Consider the following 23,706-nt stretch of genomic DNA (forward strand, 5'->3'; position numbering starts at 1 on the left):
CAGCATTAAAAAGTGTGCTTTGGAAGATCCTCATGATCTCATGATCTTAGTAACGTGGATCTTAAATTTATGCTACGGAGGATTTAAGGTAGAATGGGAGTGTCTGACCTTAAATCCTCGGATTTGAGATCCTAATGACCTCATATCACCAAGGATCTAAGATCTATGGTGAAACAAACGTGCTCTAAGAGATAGAGTGCACATGTACATAGAGCACTTATCATGAGAGGCGTTGAGCACTAATTCAAAAAAGCTTAAACCCTTTAAATACCTAAAAAAATGATTGTGGAACACCAGTATATAAACAAAAGAAATGATTGAGGGTACTAATACATAAAGAAGCAAACGGTTGGGGATGACCAACATATAAATAAGTAAATTTGATGGGACAGTCCCACATATGGCTTTGCCCCCGAGCAAAGAATCGCGGTAAATTCATGGTGCTGCTTATTCGGGTATGAACAGGGGCGGAGCCAGGGTAAAGCCCGCAAAGGCCTTGGCCCCACCTCAAAAAAAAATTAAAAAATTTACATGTAAATTTTTTAAAAAAAAAACACTTGTTCTATATAAAAATATTGAAAAATGATATTTTAGATTTAGAAACTTTAATTTGGCCTCCTTCATAAAAAAAATTTCACCCCTAGGTATGAAGGACATATATCAATGTGGAGGACTCTGTCTTTGGAGCTTCTTCTAAATGTCAAAATTTGGGTTTTGTAAAGCTTGAGCAATCTCATAGGCTTGTTGTTCTTCCTGATATGGAACGTTGAAGGGCTCAAACTTTTGATGAGGGTGGAGCCGAGACATGCACACATAAGGAAGCCCTAACCAGTAGGTGGCTAGTCCTGTCTTCAAACCTTCATCGTTTCTTTTTCCAATTTAAATGTGATCAAGCTTACCTCATTGAAGGTTTATGGGGACCTTAATCTCATGTCAGTCAGAGTTTTATGTTCAAGAGGACATAATCACTGGTATGAAGCGCTAAACTAATATGACTTGTTCTTCTGCTTACCAATAGCCCCACTACGACCTGAAACACCTGAGACGATAACAGTATAGGGGAAAAAAAAGTTAAAAAGCATCTCAAGGGAGGAAGTGATCAAGATGCCATGCTCTTTTATTTTATTTAGTACTGTGTTCATTATTTTAAGCTTCAGCTACCTTATTTAAGAAGCTATGCACCGGTTGGACCTTGGTAAGTGATGCAGTGTTTGATCATCCACATTTCATCAGAAAGCAGCCCGACCGGCTATGCGTGCCCTGCTAAAATGTCTAAACAACGAGGAGTTTTTGTTAGCATGCACGGGTTACACAATAAGAACAATCGAAAGAAAGCAACGATAATTTACTTGAGAGTTTAGAATATAAGTTTCCGTCACTCTATATAAAGTAGTCGCTCCAAATCTGGGATGATCATTTTACCTTCAAGGCATGACAACAAAGTAAAAAAAGTCCGAAAAAGTGAAATGGCGTCGCCCAGACTCGAACTGGAGACATTCAGTGTGTTAGACTGACGTGATAACCAACTACACCACGACACCCGCTTTGGTAATTTGCCTAGTTGGAGGAAAGTTAACGCTGAACATCTAAATCCGACTCAGCTAGTCGGACATGTCTCGCATGTAATCTGCATTCCCGTTTGAAGAAATACACGAAATTGGGGTTCAGTTCTTACACACGGTCCGTGGTCAGCAACTGCCTTAAACACAAACACATACCAAGTTAGACACGGAGGAAGCCCATATGAAAGGGCTGACAAATTACCCAGGCAGCGGCGGATCTCACATTTGCACTTAAGCATTATGTCGGCTGTAAGGCCCTTCTTCACAAGTTCCAAGACAAAAACTGGACCCACTACTTTCCAGGCCCACTGCTTATCTGGGAAGAGTGGCTTGCCAATGGCAGCAAGATTTATGATCCAGAACAGCGAAATCCACTTATTAACACACTAGGGGCATGCAATTGAAAATGGCTAAACCCTCAAACCAGACCTAATTCCACTTGCAAATCCAACCAAGTCCAAGGAGATTCTTTTAATTTTTTCCACAGGTAGAAGTGTGGATTTTGCCTGGTAACATCTTTGAAATATATTCTGCTAAACCTTTACAAGAAAGATATTAAATATGTAAGAACCACCACCTTTAGGAGCATGAATCCAATGTCCGTCCACGAAACAAAAACAAAAAAAATCCCACCACCTACGGGAGATCGATTTCTCATCCCTGGATTGTTCCAACCTTCACGCTGGCAGTTCGTCATTCTTTCTACATCTTCCCGAAAATCTTCAATTACAAAGCAGGAGTGTTGAAGAACGTCGCCCGATCGAACATATAATTTATATCTGGCTTCCACAAACTAGGAACAATTACATTAGCATGTCCATGATCTGCGTTCGTCCTTCAAATCTGCTGAGGTAGTTCAATTGACATAAAGAGCATTCACTCCTCAAGCCTTGATTGGACTCCATCCTACCACCAGGACAACGGACCAAATCCAGATTCCGCAATGCTTGCCTATCAAAGAACGCAAAACCCAGTAAGTCAACAAGAACAACAAACAATAACAGCATAGCAAAGAAGGAAAGCTAAAATGATCAGTAGTTCATAAATTTATTCTAAGAGCCAACTTTGCAATTTATGTTAATATGAACCTTGGTTACACAAGGTGACGCAAGAAACATACATTTCCTCTCCACTTAATGCAACTATTTCCTTGTTTCAATTTTATAAATATATGTATCCAACTCGTTGGTAAAACTGGAATTGCGGTTTGTCATGCAGCAGCCGCTACTAATGATGAGGTAATTTATACATGAATAGAGGGCTTAGAATTCATTAAGAAAGTAGTCAAAATCCAGAATGACTCTGATCCAACAATAAATCAACAAAATAAAAAGGCAATAGAAACAAAGCAAAAACTTAGTTGCCCCTCCAGGCGTGCTAAAGCCAGGTTACTTTCTCCCAGGTCATGCAAGTGGTTTTAGTGTCATTCCAAGAAGAGTGCAAGAGGCCATTTCATTCTTGCCATCCATGAAACTTTTGTGTGGCAAAACATTTTATACGGCAAACATTTTCTATGCAATACGCTTAATTGATAGGAAAAAGAACAAGCAAAACCTATTTCCCATGTTTGACTGTTTCAAGGAAAAAAAATTCTTATTAAAACTTTAATTAATAATCCAAATCAAACACATTTCCAGTTCCACCGTGCAGAACAACATTAACGGATGCATCAAGTGCCATCAGAGGTGTTGACAACCCATGGACGTTGTATTTCCCCATGTGGAACTTCCATATAGTCAAGTTACCTTACCTTGAAAAACATAATTCTTTCATAAAATTTAATTTAAGTCCAGATAAACAATGCACAGGAACTGAGACAGAGAGAAACTTGTAACAACAGTTTTCAGGTGCCTTCATCATCTAACAATTTTCTGTAAAAGAAGTACAGAAAAATACAACAAACCTATCAGACCAAATGCCTATAGATCAATTCAAGTGTCTCCAGTACTTATAGTTTCTGTTGCTTTCTTCAATGGATATGCATTAAAACCAGCAATTGGCCCTGATGAGTTTAAAGAGAAAAGGAGCCAGGTCTTTTGGTTTAGACAAAAGTCTTTCCCTCTAACAGGCCTCGTTCATACAAGGCACAACTTGTGTCTTTGGCAAAACCGTTCCTAAAAATGCTAGGTCCCACCTATTTTTCCTATTTCTCTCAAACAACGCAAAACTTTTATTGGGCAAAGATCTCCTTATTTAATTAAAAAATGACAAAGGTCTTAAAATTTTTCCCTATCAATTAAGCATGCAAAACTTTTGCTACACAAAAGAGTATGCCTGGAAAAAGTTTTGCTATGCAAAAGAAAAGCATTTAGCCTTTTGTCTTGAATCAAACAGACCACTAGAGAGAAAAACTTTAAAAAGTAAGCAAAGAAGAACCAAAAGGCAAAATTTTTGCCCTTACTTATTGGTAGAAATAAGAAATATAAGCAGGGTCCATCTCTTTTGCCAATTTTTTTTACCGAAGGCAAAAGTTTTGCCTTGTTATTGATCCCATGATTATATAAGGCAAACTCTAATCACCATGGTGATCACAGCAAAACTAGCTTGCAAGGAACAATAAAAAAATAGAAAAAAAAGGAAAAAATATTAATTAATCACGATTAGGGGTTTGTAATCACATGCCACTCATTCAAAAAAAATTGTGCACTTTAAGTAGGGCTGCAACATAATAAGACGGTTTTGGATCACAGATCCAATTACAGGATCCAAATATAAGATAAAAAGAATAATATAAAGAAACAAATAGCACCGCATCAATCTCCCCAGGATAAAGAAGTCGACATTTGGTGACTGTCCGTTGCAATGATGGAGATGAGTCGCCATGAAGAGACTGCACCTTAGACTGCTTTGAGTAGGTACATAGAGGTACAACTGTTTGTTGAAGTTGGGCTAAACCAAAGACCCATACCAAAAGTGCACTACCTATACCTATGTCTCGCTATGGCCTGCTGTCAAGGTGCAACCTGTATATGACTGGTCTGCTAGGTTATCCAAGATCTGAAGTATCAATTGGATCCCAGTATGGAAACAAATCTTCAACACTAAAGACAGGAGAAATGTTTCAATCTTTTGGGAGTTCAAGCACATATTCATGGGAATCCAGTAAGGGCCAAATTTATGAGGACTGAATTTGTTATACATGCCAACTGCAAAACACTAAAAAAAACAGAAATAGATCCATACTAACTGACAAAAATGAAAATTTTGGAAGTGCACTTTTGACATTGAACTCTTGGTTCAGACCAACCTCAAGAAGCGGTTGTACCTCTTCTTACATACTCGAAGCAGTCCAAACTCCAAAGGTAGTCTCTTCACGATAACTCATCAACATCATTAAGCCGACTTCTGCAACCTGAGGAGATTGATGCAATATCTTTTCGTTTATTTATATTATTGTTTTATCTTGTATTCTGTGATCGAAGACCGTCTTATAATGTTGCAACCCCACTTAAATGGCACGATTATTTCTTTAGTAAAATGGCATGTGACTACAATTTTAACCATAATCATAATTAATTCATTTTGTTCCTTTCTTTATATTTTACATTGTTTTGTGCTATCTCATTTTATTTGGTGTGATGTCCATGGGGATTAGAGTTTGCCCTCTAATCTGCATCGGTTATCAAACAGAGCCTAAAGGAAAATAAGTGACAACAGTCTCAACATTCATCTCAATCAACCTGATGACAAGTAAATAAATCAGGGTAAGTAAATCTAACCAGACGTACCAAAGTCCTCATGAGAAGGACGAATCAAATCCAATCAGTTTTTTGAACTCGAATTGAGTAACTGATTAAAAGTGAAACTATGGAAATTTGTGTTATACATAGCACACTCATAAATTAAGGTCCACTATGAGGACCAGTCATACATTTGAGCAAATGCACACATTTTATCCCCCTTTCAAATAACTGATGCAAGGACAAAACCAGCTATAATTCAACTTGGAAATCACCAAGACAAACGAATGTCACAGTAGCATCTAGAGACATCAGTCTCCAAACTATGTCCTCTCCTTAAGGAAACTGCCCACCAAGGGGAAAGTCATGAAAAAGCTTCTGAATGTATGAATTGGACATATCTAGCCAATATTGAACATAAGCACATTACAAAGTTTTTCCACAAGGCGTTTCTATGGCTCATTATCTTCATGTAAATTTCTTCTACAAAATAGCCCATAAACCCATCACTTCAGCAATTTGAGCTACATACTATCCAATACCTGAATGCTAAAACATAACAACTATTTCTGCTTGGAAACTTATTTTGCATCAACATGCAGGAATGCAATTGAACAATCATCATGGCATTGTGAAAGTTCCTTTTAAAACAAAACGGCAATGACAATTTCGCATCACTCGCAAGTACCATCATATCACAAATGTTACTATACATGTTATAACCCTACAATTTCTAAGTACCGAAGCATATCATAAATGTCACAATTTGTGCTACGGGTCTATGAGGGATACAAATACAAGACACAGAAGAAATGAGTTTCCAGGGTGTACAATGTTGTCTGGTATAATTTATGATATGATCACAGGTCCTACATGGTGCATGATATGTATTTGGCTTTACACCTTGGAATACAAAAAAGATGACAAAGCTTTTCTTTCTTTTTCAGCTTGAAGTTACACGAACTCCATTAAAACCAAGTGCACCATGGGAGAAATTCTTACACATCTAAGGCAAACAATAAAATCTAAGCTTGATCTTTGGGCGTCCTGGATTCTTTTTTTTTTTTAACTTATTTGTATCCTCAAAATATTAAAAGAAGCTTGAAATTTTATGATGACTGAGTCGTTCAAGAAGTTTCTTATTGCATGATAAAGTTTATTTATTTGATATCAATTAAAGACTGGATTAATCTAGTTTTAAAAATTTTAATTATTTCAAATGAAAAAGCGATGCTATTTGAAACATATATTTTTTTATTACTGTATATTCAACACTTTATGCAATTCATGGCTGTTTGGATGTAAAAGTTTATGGTTCTGTAGAAGATGTAATTTTTTCCTCCTTTTTCAAACTTTTCCCATTGCCATATTTTAAAATGTTCCTGAATAAACTTTTTTATTTTAACAACGCATTATGTTACAATATAATACATAATTTACTATAACCCAATCAATTATGGGTTTTAATACACATTTTACAAGACTGGATAACGGTGTGATATTTTTGGAAAGGCACATGGAGAATTAGGGTTTAAAACAGGTCCAGATCCATGGCTTGACAGAAGAACAGAAGCACAAGAGAAATTTTACGCATCATAGATTCATAATTGTGCCTGAGATAGAAAAATCGCATTCTTCAACTCATAAAAAGCAAAGTCTTCATGAAATTTTGGGGGATTTATATACCACAAGAAATTCAAGCATTGATGGCAGATAAATCCTCTAATATACTACTCATAAGAGTAAATATAAACTTACACTGATCAGCATAGGAGAAAATGGTTTTGCATCTTTTTCCTGCTCAATTGGGATGGGAGGATATTTCACACCAGTAACACGAAAACGTACCTGAAAATATGAAGCAAAGTAATGAGTCATACACCTAGATGAATGTGGCTGAATTTTAATGATAGCACTGACAGCCTGACCTCTTCACCTGGTTGCAGTACCAGATCTACTGTCTCACCATCAACTTCCAAAGCCCAAACCCACAAGCCATCATCATTCCTGCAACATAAGAATGCATAAAAGTGCATAATATGTCACAGATAAAAAGCAGATAAGAGTATTACAAGGACTACATTGATTCTTTCAGTAGATAAAGGAGATCATAAGAGCAATTGGTCCGTACAATTTAGATGGCTGTGGAAGAGCATCATTTGGTACATGTATATCTTCAAAAAATCCTAGAGACACTATTATACACACTCGGTAAGAGCACAGACACCACAAATATAAAAAATTGCATTCTGTTAAAATATAATAAAAAACAAAAACAGAAAATGAACAACACGTACATATGAAACCTAATAGATTTAGGTCATGCTTAATCGTGTTAATGTTCAGCTTGCACGGATTAAACAGTTTGAAAAACTTTCCTGCAAAAGGTCACAATTTCTATACCGATTTTTCCGTGACTTTATGGGTCAATGGACTATGCATTATGCAAAGCTAAAAACAGTGTAAAAATCAAGACGTATAGAAAAAGTGATGCTCCTACTTACAACATAAACCCGTACTATCAGAACTCTTTATCTTGCCAACGATAACTTCTCCCACAAAAGGCCGAAACATGACCACCCCAAGCACAACCTACATTCCAGTTGAAAAATTTAAATTCAATATAGTTAGTATTCAGATGATCTATTCACTTAGTAGTCAAAATCGCAAGCAAATTTGATAATACAGAAACATGCTACTTATTACTAATCTCCAAGTAAAAGAGGAAAAGATGACGATTTTCACCATCATGATAGGATTACTTTAATCGGAAAACTTTCACTCACCGTATACGTTGAAGCTCCTTCTCCAGGTAAGATGAAGCCACCATCTATCGATTTAAGGCCATAAATCGAAACACAGAGCCCCAAATCTTTAATAACCTAAAATTCCCACCAAGAAAGGACGAAAAAGAACAATGACTATCCGAATAAAATAGATTCTGAATTATAAATTGAAAGACAGTTTAAACAATTCCACTACATGGATCTTTTATTACCAAATATCAAAAACACCAGCATCTCCGCCATGGCTACATTTTTTCCTCCGGAATAAGAACTTACACTCCACAAGCAGCGTATTGAAAGAAAAAGTAAAATTAAGCACTGGAACTTAACACCGCTCTGCTCTATTTACTAGTACACGAAGTCATATCATACGTAAACCAAATCACAACAAAATCGTCCTTCCATGCTCGTCCGATAAATTCTTACCGGACCAAATACGTCACATCGAGTATCAGCGGGATAAAAACCCCAACGTCAAACAATAACCCCACGGAACTAACAGTAGCGAGGTTCCGGATGGAGACAAGCATCAGGCGCCCAGCATTCTAAGAGAAAATGAGAAGAAGCGCTCGAGGAGTGGAACAGTACGCACCTTGTCAACGAAAAGCTTCTCAAGCTCCTCCATGAGGGTCTGGTCTAGGGGACGGCCATGCCGATCTGGAGGAAGCTGGAGGGTGTGCTCCAGAACGTTCAAGAAGAACATTCTCTCCCCCTTTCTCGCCACAGAGAACGTTTAAGGCTTAGGGTTTTCGTATGGAGAAAGAGAGGGAAAGGGCTTCGCTCGTTCCCGGGAAATGACTCCATCCGGCCCGGCGGGTTTGCCCACCATTTCTTCATTCGGGAAACTTCTGTTAAGGGCCCTCGGTTTCAAATTTAATATAAAAGGTGCCTCTCATTTTCAAAATTCCTTCGTATGGTCTCAACTTTTTTTATTAGCAACTCTATTTTCTCGGCCTCGGATTAAAGTCGGCTTTTTCCTACTATTTCAATCATAAGATCTCCTAACTCTAGTTAAGAACTAATATAGTGTAGCATTTTTTTATACACAAATTGTAGGCTTTTAAAACAAATGTGGAAATGAGATGCTAAAAGTTGGGTAAACAGAAAAAAGAGGTTATTAATCTTTAATACCATTATGATAGCACTCTTCAAGAATTGAATTGAGAATGTGACTATAGAAAGTATATGAAAAAAGAATATCAATTTTTTTATAAAAAAAAGTGCAACTGAAAAAGAATTCCTCGTTCACACCATCCAAGAAAAGATGAAATAGTAAATCGCAAGCCATCACTCATTTTTTCATTCAACAAGTCAAGAATATTCAAAGCTTCAAGACAAACATGGTAGAATAGAATATGAGCCCACCATAGAACCCATTTATAAAGTCCTCCTATCGTTGCCTTCACCACCGCATTCCACTTGCCAATCCGTCAGCTTTGCTTGAAAGCATATGCAACTGTGTGGTCTGTTGCCCAATTCAATTCTACAAAATTTATTTATTTTCATGTTAGTTTGTGTGTTCAATCATATATCATATATATATATATATATATATTGGTGTGTTTATAAAAGCAAATAGAGAAAATATCATACAACTTGAGTGAGAGCCGTTTAGAGTCCAAAGTTCTTATCGACCATTCATGACAACATAGTGGATGATCACTTTCCCTTATTTGAACCAACATAAAGCTTTAGCTTTGGAAAGGAGTCCCAAGTTGTCCTTCATTGCAATTAATTGGCCTAACTTTCTGTTCATTAAATAATTGGATATCCAAATGCGAACAAGAGTATAGCATAAGGGCAATTATTTTCTATGGGTTATTCTTACCTGAAACAATATCCGGATCCGAACCCCATACGATGGCTTCATCTAGTTAGACTCAGTTAGGGTTGCAGAGCAGCCGAGTCGAGCTCAAGTTGAGTTAGTTTGAGTTTGAGTTTGATTTGACTAAAAAAACTTACGCTTAAACTCGAGTTGAGCTCGACTTGATGATATAACATCAAATTAGACTTGGTTAACTTGCTTATGTCAAACATGTCTCATTTTTTAGCTCATTTAATTTGTTAACTGTTTTTATTTGATTAACTCATTTAATTACTACTCGTTTAACTATTTTTTTTTTGTAATTCAACATTTATTATAAGCCAAGTTAAGTTGAGTTTCAACAACTAGAAATCAACTCATTTAACATTTGGAACATGTATTTGAACTCAATCCGGACTCGTTTATAAACGAGTCTTTCATAAATTTGAGTCAAGTTACGTAGACCCAGCCGCTCTACACTTGATGATGGATCTGGACTGAACTCCAGCCATCCACTTTCTGGACCCTACTCTGGACCGTATCATCGTCGTCATCATTATCAGGTTGAGAGAGAGGGGGAGGTCCGGAGGGCAGGCCATTATCGTCGTCCACACAGGACCGACACCAGAGAGCGAGAGAGAGACAGGATGGCATGCTCGTCAGTAGGAGGTCCCATTTCATCTTCCCTCCTCCACGGTCTCTACAACAAACTCTCTGTCACCTTTCCTTCCCAGGCTCACTGCAGCAGGCCCTTCAGCGGGTGCTTCGCCACCAAGCTCAGATTCCCTTGCGTTAGTCTTCCTTCCCACCACCATCGCTGTCTCCCTTTGGTAACGCGTGCGGAGTCGTCACTCAATGGGTCAGACCCAGCAGCCAGCAACGGCGAATACGATTTTGACCTCTTCACCATCGGCGCCGGGAGCGGCGGCGTACGGGCTTCGCGTTTCGCCGCCGCCAACTATGGGGTGTCTGTCGCCGTCTGCGAGCTCCCTTTCTCGACTTTATCCTCCGATAACGAAGGGGGCGTCGGTGGAACGTGGGTTTTCTTATCTTATTTCCTCATTATTTATCGTTTCTGATGTTCTCTTATTGTTTTAAGGGCTCCCCACAGGATAACTTTGGATAATCTCGAGTAGGTTTTTAGTGCCATTATTTTTTTTCTCTTTTGGTTTCTTTTGGACGGAACACACTGTTTTATGGGAAACAGTGGAAATTTGTAAACGTTTTTCTTTTATTTATTTTGATTAGAGAAACAAGAAGATGCTCTAGTTCATCCAATGCATGATATGATTGAGGTTGAATTCATTATCTGCGAAGTGCTTAACTGATCGATAGTTGCCCCTTAGGTTCCTCACCACTGACGCACCTTTAGTAGTCCTTCTACATCTAGCGTTTCAGGTGGATGCGGCCCATACAGAAGAAGATTATGTTTTAGAATGGGATACGAAGCCGAGTTTTGAAGTATTAACGGACGTGAGTTGGGAGGAAATATGGTTGGATTTTTATGGTGATTGTGGCTTTCCAAGAATTATGCTTTCTATAAGGGTTAGATCCGATAGCTGTAGTGAACCCCTCATTGATCGCATAAAATTAATACTTTAACATCTCGGTTCTGTTCCTTCTTGCTTCCCACATGTTGCAATATTCATAGGCTTTCTGTACATGTAAAACCACTTGTTTTGATAACTGGGGAGTGTCAGAGAATGGACCTGAGAGGAGCATGGCTGATATTCTACGTATCCAAGATAGTAGGTGCTTTGCTGTATTTGAAGATAACCTGAACTTATTCCTTTAAACATCATTTACCTATCAGGAGACTTATTGCCCACTATAAATTGGTAGTTTTTCTTAGGAGGGGTAGCCATGATTTCTCTCGGTAATTTAACTGGTTCCCTGTGCCTTCTTTCTGCAACATTACCTCAATCCCATCTTGAAATGGAAAGCTTGGTGAATGGTCTTTCTATTTAATGATCTTATATTTGCTTGCTCTGTTTTCTCCAATACTTTTTTTTTTTTCACATTCAAGTTCACAGTTGTCTCTCTCCTTTAATTGACAGTTGTGTGCTACGCGGATGTGTCCCAAAGAAACTTCTTGTGTATTCATCTAAGTATGCTCATGATTTTGAAGAGAGCCGAGGTTATGGATGGAAGTACGAGTCTGATCCTGTTCATGATTGGAGCACCATGATAGCTAACAAGAATGCTGAACTACAACGACTTACAGGAGTGTACAAGAATATTTTGAAAAATGCTGGTGTAGCACTCTTTGAGGGTCGAGGAAAGGTTAGGTCAGTTCTAGTTCCTTACATCAGGTTAAATTGTATTTTTAATGTTTTATTTGTTGGAGGTTCATTTTGTACGTATCTGATTGATGGAATTAACAGGTCGTAGGCCCACATATGGTTGATGTGAATGGGAAATTATATACTGCAAAGCATATACTTATTTCAGTTGGTGGACGACCTTTTATGCCTGATATCCCTGGAATTGAGCATGCCATTGATTCTGATGCCGCTCTAGATTTGCCATCAAAACCAGGAAAAATTGCAATAGTAGGTGGTGGATATATTGCTTTGGAGTTTGCTGGCATTTTCAATGGATTAAAAAGCGAAGTCCATGTTTTCATTCGGCAGAAAAAGGTTCTAAGGGGCTTTGATGATGAGGTCTGTATGGGACATATCTGCTGATCATAATTGAATTTGAAGTTACAGCAATAAGGGTGATGATTCTTTCTTTATCTTGATTACTACAGATCAGAGAGTTTGTTGCAGAGCAGATGTCTGTAAGAGGAATTGAGTTTCATGCTGAGGAGTCCCCACAAGCCATTACAAAACTTGCAGATGGTTCACTAACACTGAAAACAAACAAACACACATATGAAGGTTTCTCGCATATCATGTTTGCCACTGGTAGAAGACCAAATACAAGGGTATTAACATAGTAGATTCCTTCCTTCTTGTACTCCTACCACGTACTTGACCTATTTTTTGTGTTGGCTGTTTGTGCTGATGACATATAAATATTTTGTACTGTAGAATTTGGGCCTGGAGGAAGTTGGCGTGAAAATGACAAGCAATGGAGCAATAGTGGTTATACTCTTTTCTTGCTTTTTTTTTTCCCTTTATGTTTGAAGTTGTGGTGTGCATATCATTTGTTCCTTACCATCTTATTGTTGTCTCAGGTTGATCAATTTTCTAGGACATCAGTTGATTCCATTTGGGCTGTCGGTGATGTCACTAATAGAATGAATTTAACCCCAGTTGCACTGATGGAGGGCAGTGCATTTGCGAAAACTATATTTGGAAACAAACCAACAAAACCAGATTACAGGTAAATCCTTGAACATATAGAGAAACATTTGGTCATATATGGTTACTCTTCTGCTTGTTGGTCATTTAATGAACATTCCTTTTCCATGAAAAGGAAATTATGAAGAATAATGTTGGAGAATAACATAGATATGTCTGTGCTTCAGTTTGTGATGTGTAACAACTAAGAAGTCCACACAGATCCTTGGCAAGAAAATTCATCTGGAACACCATATCATGAATTTCTCCTGTTGGAAATCTGTCCTGTAGACACGAGCTATAAATTGTCTAAAATTTGGGCTTTTATTGGAATTTGGAATTATATTTCTAACATCAACATTGAGGACCTTTGGGAAATCAAGTCCTTTCACTTAGTACATGTATATACATGTGCACACGTAGGGATGAATGCAGAGGTATGCTCATTCACACACGAAACCAAGTCCAGGGACTTGCCTGTTACTGGGTTTTTGGAGCACCTTTCTTATTTTCTAGTCCTGGAAGTCTGGTATTTAAACATGATAAACCCCTTGCCCATGAGAATACTTTGGAAAAGGTCTTCAGTTGCCCGTTTTGGTTTTTGTTGAAACACTGCGGAGTACTTTCTTAGGTTCTGAAATTCTACTTGGTTGTCAGTTCAGTATAAGATATTTTTGGGGATGGATTTTCTATATATTCACAATAATTTAGTACACATTTACACCTAGTTGTTAAGGTGTCGCCGTGGATTGGGCATGAGTCCACAGCCCATTACCTAGGCGAGGGGTTTGGTGTTGGTGCCTAGGTGCCAGCACACCTAGTCCATGGCAAAGTGTTTTCTATTCAAAGTGTTTGCCGTGTGTTTTCAAAGTGTTTACTGTGTGTATTATGTGTTTCAAAGTGTTCAAAGTGTTTTTCTGTGTGTTCTACCAGTATTTATCTATGAGTTCCATATTTGTTTGTGTATATATTGTAACTTGTTACATCAGTGAAAGCTTTTATGATAACTGGTTTCTTCTTCTAACTCTCTATACTTTGAATGCAATCCTATCAATTTTGGTAACTGATTTCTTCTTCTATCTCTCCATACGTTGAATGCAATCCTATCTCTATTGTTAATTGTTATGAGGAACTAATCTCCATACCCCGAAAACTGTTGAAAGCCTGAATTTGACCAGAACCAACTATAGCCTGGCATTTCACTATTTGTCAAATACACCTTGAATAACCTAAAGCTATTTGTCAATGTATTTGACCAGAACCAACTATAGCCTGGCATTTCACTATTTGTCAATGCATTAAACATTTTATTTGCTGTTTTATAAGTTGATTTTGACTAATCCTAACTTGCTAACATGCTAACTTAACACATAAAACATAAACCTGACATTTTAGAATTAAAAGTAACTAAGCAAAATTGCAACGACTTTTGGACACCTTTTTAGGGTAGGTGCCAGGCAGCGCCTAGCCACCTTGACAACTAAGCATTTACAGTGCTTTGAATCCCTATTGACCATGATGCAACTGAACATCAGGGATGTTTTGGTCATTCATGAGCAATTGGAAAAGAGTATTAAATGCAAATACTTGATTGTTGTCATCATTCATCAACCATCCAGGCAGACATGGGTAGCCTCCATGATGAACCTTCACTCATGCAGCTTTTTAGAACCCTTTAGATCCTTCAACTTGAAGGACAATGAAACAGGTCAAAACTGTAATGCGACCAAATTAAGCATGTTCTTTTATCCATCGGACTTTTGCATAGAAGAAGCTGAAGTGAAATTTATTAGCTAAGAAGTGTTACTCCCCATATTTGCTGCAGTTCTTTCAATGCTAAGTGATTAGTTGTTCTCTTGTCACTCTTGCCTTTGTTCCCTTTTTTCCTTTTTTTTTTTGAAAAAAAAACTGCCTAATTGGAGCCTCTAGGTCCGTTCCTTTTTATGTAGGATCAGATTTTTCGGGTCTTGAATCAGAATTTTGCAACAGTATCAGCTGATCTCAATTTGAGGCACTCTTTTTTTTCATTGCCTGATTATTCTATATTTTATCAAACAGAGCGGCACCATCTGCTGTGTTTTCTCAACCTCCTATTGGAGCAGTTGGACTTACTGAAGAACAGGTAAATGAAAAAGTATCGACCTTTTTAATTACAATCTACAGATGTTATCAGTGCATCCTCAACAAGTCAGCTGTTACAGGCAATTACAGAATATGGAGATGTTGATGTATACACAGCCAATTTCAAGCCTTTGAAAGCCACTCTTTCTGGTCTTCCTGATCGAGTTCTCATGAAAATTCTTGTTGATGTGAAAACAAACAAAGTAGTGGGGGTGCATATGTGTGGAGAGGATTCTCCAGAGATCTTACAGGTCTGCTGTTTTATTTGCATCTCCGTGAGTTTGGTTTCTTTATTTAAAATTTCTTTGAATCATCTTTTACTTATGGTTTTCAGGGAGTTGCTGTTGCTGTTAAAGCGGGTCTAACAAAGGCAGATTTTGATGCCACTGTTGGTATTCACCCTACAGCAGCAGAAGAGCTTGTTACAATGAGGAGTCCAACTCGGAAAATTAGAAGGGTAGCTCCTACACCTGAGGTCTGTAAGAAAGTAGTCTGCTACTGAGCATGAGAATTCCAAATTGTTTTTCAATGAATGTTGATCACTGAATTACTGCATGATCAGCTTCTCTTTCTGGAATTTTATATGTGTATAGTGTACTATTGTTTTCTTGCTCCTTAAGCATTCCTTTTAGAATTTTATCTGGCTATGTTCTACAGAGGGCTGCTGATGATACGTTAAAAGCTACTGCAGCACCTTGAACGTTGAAGCTGGAATCCATCCGTCAGCAAAAGTAAAAAGTAAGCATAAAGTCAGGCTATTCCATTAATTTCTTGCTCTTTCAAACTGGAAAATTCTTTCTTAAGTTTGCAAAGTTGCAGCATGGCACTGGTTTGCTGAAGCAGTTGTTTTACACAATCATTTCTATTGCCTGAAATAGTAACCATTTTGTGTTAACTAATTTGTCCAATTCCTTTTACTTGGGACCTGGTAAAGAAAGAAGCTAAATGCTCTAGCAAACATCAACATAAAATGTAAGCAGAAAGTCAGGTTATCCCATTAATTTCTTGCTCCAAACTGCAACATTTTTTCTTAAGTTTGCAAAGTTGCAGCATAACACTGGTTTGCTGAAGCAGTTGTTTTACACAATCATTTCTATTGCCTGAAATAGTAACCATTTTGTGTTAACTAATTTGTCCAATTCCTTTTACTTGGGACCTGGTAAAGAAAGAAGCTAAATGCTCTAGCAAACATCAACAGTCCCACCTAGGAAGCTTTTGCAGTCATTCAGTTAAGTTGAGATGTTTCTCCTCTTTGAGGAAGATCATGATGTCTGTACCCTTTGTGACCCCTTTTAATGGAGTCCTTTTCAACATCACAAAAGAGTGAGCAAGTGGATATTTCTTAGATATCGTTAGACTATACATTATCTACGTTCCATGCTCAACATTTTGAAGAAAATTGTCCGTTCTTGGTCTCAGCTCATTATTCTCTAATTTGTTTTCTGTATCCTGAATTATGTTGTCAAGGGGCCAATGCGTGCCTAGGCAAAAACGCAACTGATTTTTTTTTTATTTATTTTTAGTTATGTTAGCTATTCCATGGTAAAACTATGTACTTACTGACTGAACTGTAAGCTTCTATTCCAGGTGTGCCAATCACCAGCAACACAGACACACTTTCGGCAAAAAAGTAAAACATGAAAAACTCTTCTGGTCTGGCTTACATTCTGACTCTAAAACAACAGGTTCTCTAGATAAAGTACTGCAATAGAAAATCTAATTCTGGTGTAAATAACTATATATCCTGTTACGAATTGAAATCCATTTTATATAGAACCTTATAGACTATTTCATTTGAATCATCTCAAACAAAAATTGCATCAAATCAGTACATATAATATACATTGCAACAGATTGTACATATAAGTTTATTACATATAATATACATTATAACAGATTGTACAAATCAGTACATATAATATACATTATAACAGATTCAACTGCAGATGGAACCACTTTAAAAGTGCTTCGGATTGTACTAATATACATGTATAACACATCAATAATTTAATATACAATAAGCAGTATACATTATTTCAAATTGCACATACAATATACATTATGACAGATTGTACATATAATATGACACAGTATGTACAATAAAATCTGGTACATACCTTCCCATGGACTAGGCGTGCTGGCGCCTAGTCCAGCCTAGGTGCCAGCGTAGGTGCCACGACACCCATCGCCTAAGCGATGGACTTAGGCGACGGGTGTGGACTGACGCCTAGTCCATGCCTAGGTAACGCCTTAGCAACCTAGATCCTGAAGTGGTTTCTGCAAGGTGGACCCTTAAACTCCGTTATGTTTGACATCTTGAAGTAGGTCTATAAGTTTCTAATTGTGTGCAGGATCTGCAGTGTTCCTTCTATGTCATGTCACATCTAAATCCCAAAGGCCCTGATTTTCATGTTGCTGCTCTTTGTTTATTGATAGATGAAATCATTTCCTATGTTAATTATATATCTGTCGTAGCTCGACAGTATTGTCCATTTCTGAATTCCTTGCCCCCTTTCTTATTTTGCACCTCTGCTTGCTGTTTTTGCAGGTACATGAAGATGTGTATACTCTGTAGGCTCTCTCAGGTTTTTCTCATCAATGCTTCGTCCCTGGAAGGTGATATACTGCTGCAAGAAGCCATGAATAAAGATTTGAATCAAACATCCTCCAGATATATCATTAAGTATAGGGAGTTCCATCTTACATTTACGCTTTTCGTTACCTTTTATTGTGTGCCTTTCAATAGATTCTCTTAATGTATAACTACCATCTGATAAATAAGCTCTACCTGATTTTGGTTTTATTCTGGCACTAACGTGCTGTCATCAGGCCAGTGGGAACATCAACTTTTCAGCGCACTGAACAGCAAATTAAAGAATCATAGTTGAACACTTGCAGTGAACCACTGTTCTTTTGTCATTAATTCTTTTGACAGAAAAGAATTCGTGTTTGAAAACATTAACGGAAAATTTGGAAATATAGATAATGTACATTGCTTCGACTCCCAAGTATCCTGCTGTGTATTCATAACTTGATTTCAGCTCCTGGCGAGCCCTTTGTGTACTGGGTAAAACTAACCACAAAAATGAAAAACCCTCAATCTACACTCCTTTACAGGACCTTTTATCAAAACCCAACTGCTAACTTCTGCAAATGATCTATAAAAACTTGAAGACTCACATCATCCGTAAGTATAACCTCAGATGTATTACTGGCGTGCAATGTATCATGGGTCACTGATGGATTCAGCTTGGCAAGAAGAAACCGGGCCTGGCTGCCATGCTGGTCACAATTTATAAGTTTCGGTACCGGAATCCGATCATTCAACAGTGCCTCTGCATCCTGCACTGGTGCTTCCAATAGTTTCTTCAAATTCTCGTGGTTTGGATCCTTATGGTACCCAAGTTTCCGCCATTGAGCAATCTGAGAACCATAATGGATCACCACGTAAAAGAACGAATCAAACAGCAGGATGCTGTCTGATGAGATCGAGCTGACGTCCAAAAGAACTGGCACCGGAGGGCCATCAAATGAATACCGGAAGAGTGTTGGCTGGATCATGATCAGTGATCCAACCACTCCTTCTCTATTCAGCATCAACCGGAAAAATGCAGTCTCATCAGGGCTACTGTTGAAGACGTCTATGAACTGCGATCGCCGAAAATAGTACATGAACTGTGGGTAAAGCGAGAAGTTTGATGAAAGCCGGAATGAAGTAGGATCTTCCTTCACGTAGTCGCCATACTTAGCCGCGAAGCGGACGAGCATCCGGTCAAGCCATCTAATTACCTCATCAGTATGATCTCCTCTCTCAATCTTGTCAACAGCAAGTCTTGCCATAACAGCAGCTGCTGCTTCCTGATCAAAACTGCCTGCTATCTCTGGAGAACGAGAACTCTCGGCCCATCTTCTGGCAGCTGTAGTCACCCGAAGTCGAATAATCCCATCACCATGCCGATAGCGAGTTATGAACTGAATAAAAAACACGGGTCCCGCCTGAGATTTTTGTTCGCCTTCCACTTCAAAAAAGAATGCAAGGCATGTCTTGCTGGTAAGAGTACCCAACTTCCATGAGCTGGAGCCTCCAAATCCGACCTCCATGTCACTCACAGAGCTGTTCTTCTTCAAAAGTGATACACAAGGACCAAGGGCTCCACAAATTTTCACCTCCTTCGTTGCCACTATGTCGATGGTTGCGTCAAAGTTCATTTTCAAGTGGCCATGGTCATCCTGCTGAAAGATGTGCTGCAAACATTTCTTGAACTGATCAGAGGCAAAGGCTTCAGCAAGAACCATCCAGCCTCCTGAACTCTCAACAGCTGATCGGAGTTCTGCAGTACCAACCTGATCAAGTGAGCATGCAAAAGCATCCAGTACTATAGATGCATCACACAGCCTCTGTGCCAACCGTCTATAGAAGTCACAGGACTTCTTGTAATGGGGGGCACGATCCTTGAGTAGGTCGCGATGGGTGCGGATACTCTGACCAAGATTTGCACCCACAACCATACCAGGACCAAGAGTTGTAGGACCAGATAGGAAAACCATTATCCTTGAACCGGCACTTGGTGAACTTGCTTCAATAAGTCCCGTCGCAACAGATATAGCTACACCAGTTGATCTCCCGGATCGATACCCAGGAGCAGGTGGAGGCGCTGGAGTGAGTTCTTCAACTGCTGCAGTGAAACTGAACTCGCACTCAGAAATAGGCAAAAGAAAATTGAATGTCTGGGAAGATGCCTTATTACTGAATTTTCGATGCTGCAAATGAGGCGTACCTAGAAACTGCTGAATCTGTGAATAGCACAAGGTTGATAGGTTATTTTCAATTTCAAAATTTCATTAAGAGATAATTAAAAAAAAAAACTGAATTTTATATTCTTGACCATCTCAGTCAGCCTAATTTTTTACCACAGATGTCAAGCCTATTGTTGTAGCAGTACTGGTCCACATATGGGGCTTAAACAAGATAATCTTTCTCTCTCTCTCTCTCTCTTTTTATATAGCAAAGTAAAAATACCAAAAACATCTAATGTCACTTAATTTCACATCTAGGAGATTGACGTACTGGACAAAATTAGATGATGGCAAATATTCAAGCAGGACGTATGGAACACCTATGAAACAAAGAATTTGGATGATTGTACCTATACTATTACATCAAAGTATATAAATGATTCATAGAAGTGAAAAATTACAGGCTTTCAAACCTAGGAAAAAACAATTCAGCCACAAAACGCTCACCATCGTGGAACCCTTCATCTAGTCTAATAAAATAGGAAATGAGCGTCTGAACCTCAAGGAAGTTGTTTCTTCTAAAGAGAATATTAGATAGGCCACATCTAGCACCTTACTAGAAGTCAAATCCCCTTCTAACGCTAGTTGTCAAGTGCACATATCAGTTCCGTCAATCCAAATTGAGTTAGTCTGCTTGTCTTAGTATATATCAATGTGCCAACAACTTCCACGACTCGTGTCATTTAGGTGGAACAGGTGATTACATGATAACTCTACAAGTGCCTTGAATTTTTTGCACATGCATCTAAGGCAAAACCTGCTAAAAATGTAAAATGTTAAAGAAATCTTCTTTGACAAATAAGAGACCTTTTTCCTTTAGCACATGTATAGATATCGAATACTGAAGCTAGTTGTCCTAACAGAACCCAGATCACAACCCTGTGAAACAGGGCAAAAATATAGCGACAGAAGGTAAGTCAGTCCTGTGTGCATCCGATTTGCTTTTCATGGAAATCCATTCGCAGATCCTCGTTATCTTCATGGAAAGCAGGACATTCCGCAAGTTCAAGAGTGACAGCCCTTCTTCCCTTTCATCCCGAGGCTTCTCCACAGGGTTAAAAGAACCTAAAGGTGCCTACTAATAAAGCACCACAATTATTTTATGCACGAAACTGTCTGAGCAGATTGACTATAATTGGTAATCACAGTCTTCATGTACGCCTGTTACATAAGAGATAACCAGAAGAAGGGTTGCCATGGACTCGCAGGTTTTCCTCAGCTCCCACCTAGAGCTACTATGTCATACTAAGTCTGCCCACGTTCTAATTGCATAGAAGGTAACATTGAAGGTGGAATGGTCTATGGAACTTCAGGCAAACCGTATTGGAGATTTGGATTCCAACGGTGAAAATAGTCTCAAGACTCTCAACTCTTTAATCAATCAATGTAATTGTGAGGCGAGTCATGAGTGTATAAAAGTGACTGAGGTCATTAGCTCCAAGAAAAATCAGTCAAAATTGTCTTAATAGGATTTTGAGCGAGTCAGCAACCAGTTCATATAGATATTTGTTAGTGTCTTTTTTCTTATCTATTGTGGGAAGTTCACCAGATAAATATACAAGACACATTAAAAATCTTTACCACCTCTAGAAAAGCTTCCCCTCCCAGAAAGAGTACCGTTTCTGTACCCAGAGGGTTCTGTACTAAAGTGCTTCATCTTTCCTCTCTTTCCTTCCACAAGCCTACATTTTTTAGACAACAGAAAACTTCGGTAATTTACCAAAACTAAGCAACATTTAACTGATTTAAGTACCTCATCCACCAGTGGAGCGGATCACCAACTTCACAGATCACAAATTCCCAAAGTACTGATCAAGATAGCCTTAAATCTAGAGGAACAAACTAAACTTCTATTATTCATCAAGATATCACGTTCTCAAGAGACAATTGGTAGCATTTAGACCAATATTTAAACACATCAACTAGAAAAGCTTCCTGGTTCTCTCCATTTCCAAATACCGAGTACATTTAACTCCCTGATCTTTCGTAGATTCAGACGAAGATAAAAGCACACTAAATCTCTAGAACTCAAAGAACACCAATTGATTCAGAAAACCAAAAAGCTTACTTGATGTGGAGACAAGTCCCGCTCGCCGTGGAACACAACCGCCCTCGAGCAATCGGCATCACTGACATCATGAACATGCACCATCGACGAGAAAGTAACCAACCCTACCAAACAACTATCCGGCAACTGTGCGACTACATGCAATATCTCCTTCTTCAACACCTGAAACTCATCCTCCGCCATCGCCGTATCCAAAACAAAGACGAACGTCGGGCCTGCGCCTCTAGAACCCGCCTCGCCGCCAGCGTACAGCGAGGAGGACAACGAAGACGAAGGTGATGGAAAGTGCCCACTTCTCCAATTGGGTCTCGCTCGATTGAGCCGATACTCGACTGTGCTGTACGTCGGAAAGAGCTCTGCCGGCAGATTGTTTTCACTGATGCCGGCGTAAGAACCGGGAAAAGGGTTCTTCAGATAGCAGAAGGGGCAAACCCAGAGCCGGGTCTGGTAATCCACCCGGGCATAAGGGTTTAGCACTGCACTGCATCCCTTGCAGATCAATGGCTCGTAGGAGAGGACGGGTAGATCGGCTATCTCCATCAACGGCGTGTGCATGATGCTCAGAGGGATAACCAGAGAGGCGGCCTCCCCCTTCGTCTTCGGCCACGAGTTCCACGACCATCGCAAGCCCTCAACAGCCTCGAGCTCGACAAAATCCATCGTAAAGGATCACAGAGAACAATTATCTCTGATCCTAGATCAATCTCGATATGGGCATCTCAAATCGTTGAAGAAGAAGAAGCTGATGATGAAAGGAGGGAGATGGTTGGGAAGTCGATTTTGGGATGTGGGTAGAGGAAGACAGAGGGGGAGTGAGGAAATGGGAGAGAAAGAAAGAGAGAGTGAAAGCATGAAGGAAGGAATCCGGCGGGGACGGAGGCCTTCTCATGGTATGAAATGACAGCAAAATCATGCCTCATGCCTCTTCCTTGGAGGGGGAGTGGGAAGGAAGAAGCCTTGCAAGAATGACCTTACCAGTTTGTTTTTTTTAATTTAAAATTTTATTTTCTTAGTACTTAAAAAAATATAAAAAATACATTGGGACAAAGGAAAGTTGCAGAGGACTAGTTTTTCCTTTTTTTTTTCTTAAAGAAAAAGACACCAGCCTTCCTGTGAGCTTTATATATCAAATGGTATCTTCCGTCAAAATATATCAAATGGTATCTTCACTGGTGTCTCTCTGTTAACTTAAAAAATAAAAAGCAGTTACTTTATATGTAATTTTAGGTAAAACATATTTAGTATTTTAAAGATATCGCCTTCTCGACCCTACCCCAACATCAAGACCTTTCTTTTTCCATGTTCATGATTTCGTGATGTAGAAGCACACTGTTTCTGATAGCTTCATCTAAGCTTTTGTTTTTTCTGCATCTGAGCATCTTACTGACTTAATAGTGGATATGCATTAATATAATTTATTGAGCATGTTAATAAGTTTACTTACCATAAATACATGATGAAGTTTAAATTGCTAAACTATAACAAGTCTCTATTCATGAAAAAAATTGCTTAAGATGTTAGAAAAAAACCATGTCGGGGCCGATCCTTGCTACATAAAGTTAGTAAACAGATGTAATTAACTAAACATAATTGAAAGGTTA

The 23,706-nt window shown here is 38.6% G+C and overlaps 3 protein-coding genes and 1 non-coding gene across 5 annotated transcripts; 1 reads left to right on the forward strand and 3 right to left on the reverse strand.

Annotated features, from left to right (window-relative positions):
• Positions 1–1,467: 1,467 nt before the first annotated feature.
• On the reverse strand, positions 1,468–1,541 carry TRNAV-AAC (transfer RNA valine (anticodon AAC)). The gene has a single exon. It is a non-coding gene; the product is annotated as a tRNA-Val (tRNA).
• A 432-nt stretch (positions 1,542–1,973) lies between these two features.
• LOC116255407 (uncharacterized) lies at positions 1,974–8,841 on the reverse strand. Of its 2 annotated transcripts, none has more exons than XM_031631208.2 (7): positions 8,621–8,841; positions 8,029–8,124; positions 7,747–7,834; positions 7,374–7,437; positions 7,179–7,249; positions 7,001–7,090; positions 1,974–2,513 (listed from the first exon to the last, which is right to left on the reverse strand). In XM_031631208.2, the coding sequence occupies exons 1-6, from the start codon at positions 8,729–8,731 to the stop codon at positions 7,044–7,046; spliced, it is 477 nt and encodes a 158-aa protein (XP_031487068.1). In that variant the 5' UTR covers positions 8,732–8,841; the 3' UTR covers positions 1,974–2,513; positions 7,001–7,043. The 2 variants fall into 2 exon arrangements, with proteins under 2 accessions (XP_031487068.1, XP_031487067.1); XM_031631207.2 differs by having other exon boundaries at positions 7,171–7,249; positions 8,621–8,838.
• A 1,536-nt stretch (positions 8,842–10,377) lies between these two features.
• LOC116255707 (glutathione reductase, chloroplastic) lies at positions 10,378–18,043 on the forward strand. Its single transcript, XM_031631622.2, has 11 exons — positions 10,378–10,868; positions 11,890–12,115; positions 12,217–12,495; positions 12,585–12,761; positions 12,868–12,921; positions 13,014–13,162; positions 15,178–15,241; positions 15,321–15,491; positions 15,575–15,715; positions 15,898–15,978; positions 17,789–18,043. The coding sequence occupies exons 1-10, from the start codon at positions 10,480–10,482 to the stop codon at positions 15,937–15,939; spliced, it is 1,692 nt and encodes a 563-aa protein (XP_031487482.1). The 5' UTR covers positions 10,378–10,479; the 3' UTR covers positions 15,940–15,978; positions 17,789–18,043.
• A 128-nt stretch (positions 18,044–18,171) lies between these two features.
• LOC116255706 (protein transport protein SEC23) lies at positions 18,172–23,074 on the reverse strand. The gene is made up of 2 exons (XM_031631621.2): positions 22,106–23,074; positions 18,172–20,034 (listed from the first exon to the last, which is right to left on the reverse strand). The coding sequence occupies exons 1-2, from the start codon at positions 22,763–22,765 to the stop codon at positions 18,367–18,369; spliced, it is 2,328 nt and encodes a 775-aa protein (XP_031487481.1). The 5' UTR covers positions 22,766–23,074; the 3' UTR covers positions 18,172–18,366.
• Positions 23,075–23,706: the final 632 nt, after the last annotated feature.

Source organism: Nymphaea colorata, chromosome 6 (assembly GCF_008831285.2).
Source record: "Nymphaea colorata isolate Beijing-Zhang1983 chromosome 6, ASM883128v2, whole genome shotgun sequence".
Taxonomy (NCBI): domain Eukaryota; kingdom Viridiplantae; phylum Streptophyta; class Magnoliopsida; order Nymphaeales; family Nymphaeaceae; genus Nymphaea; species Nymphaea colorata.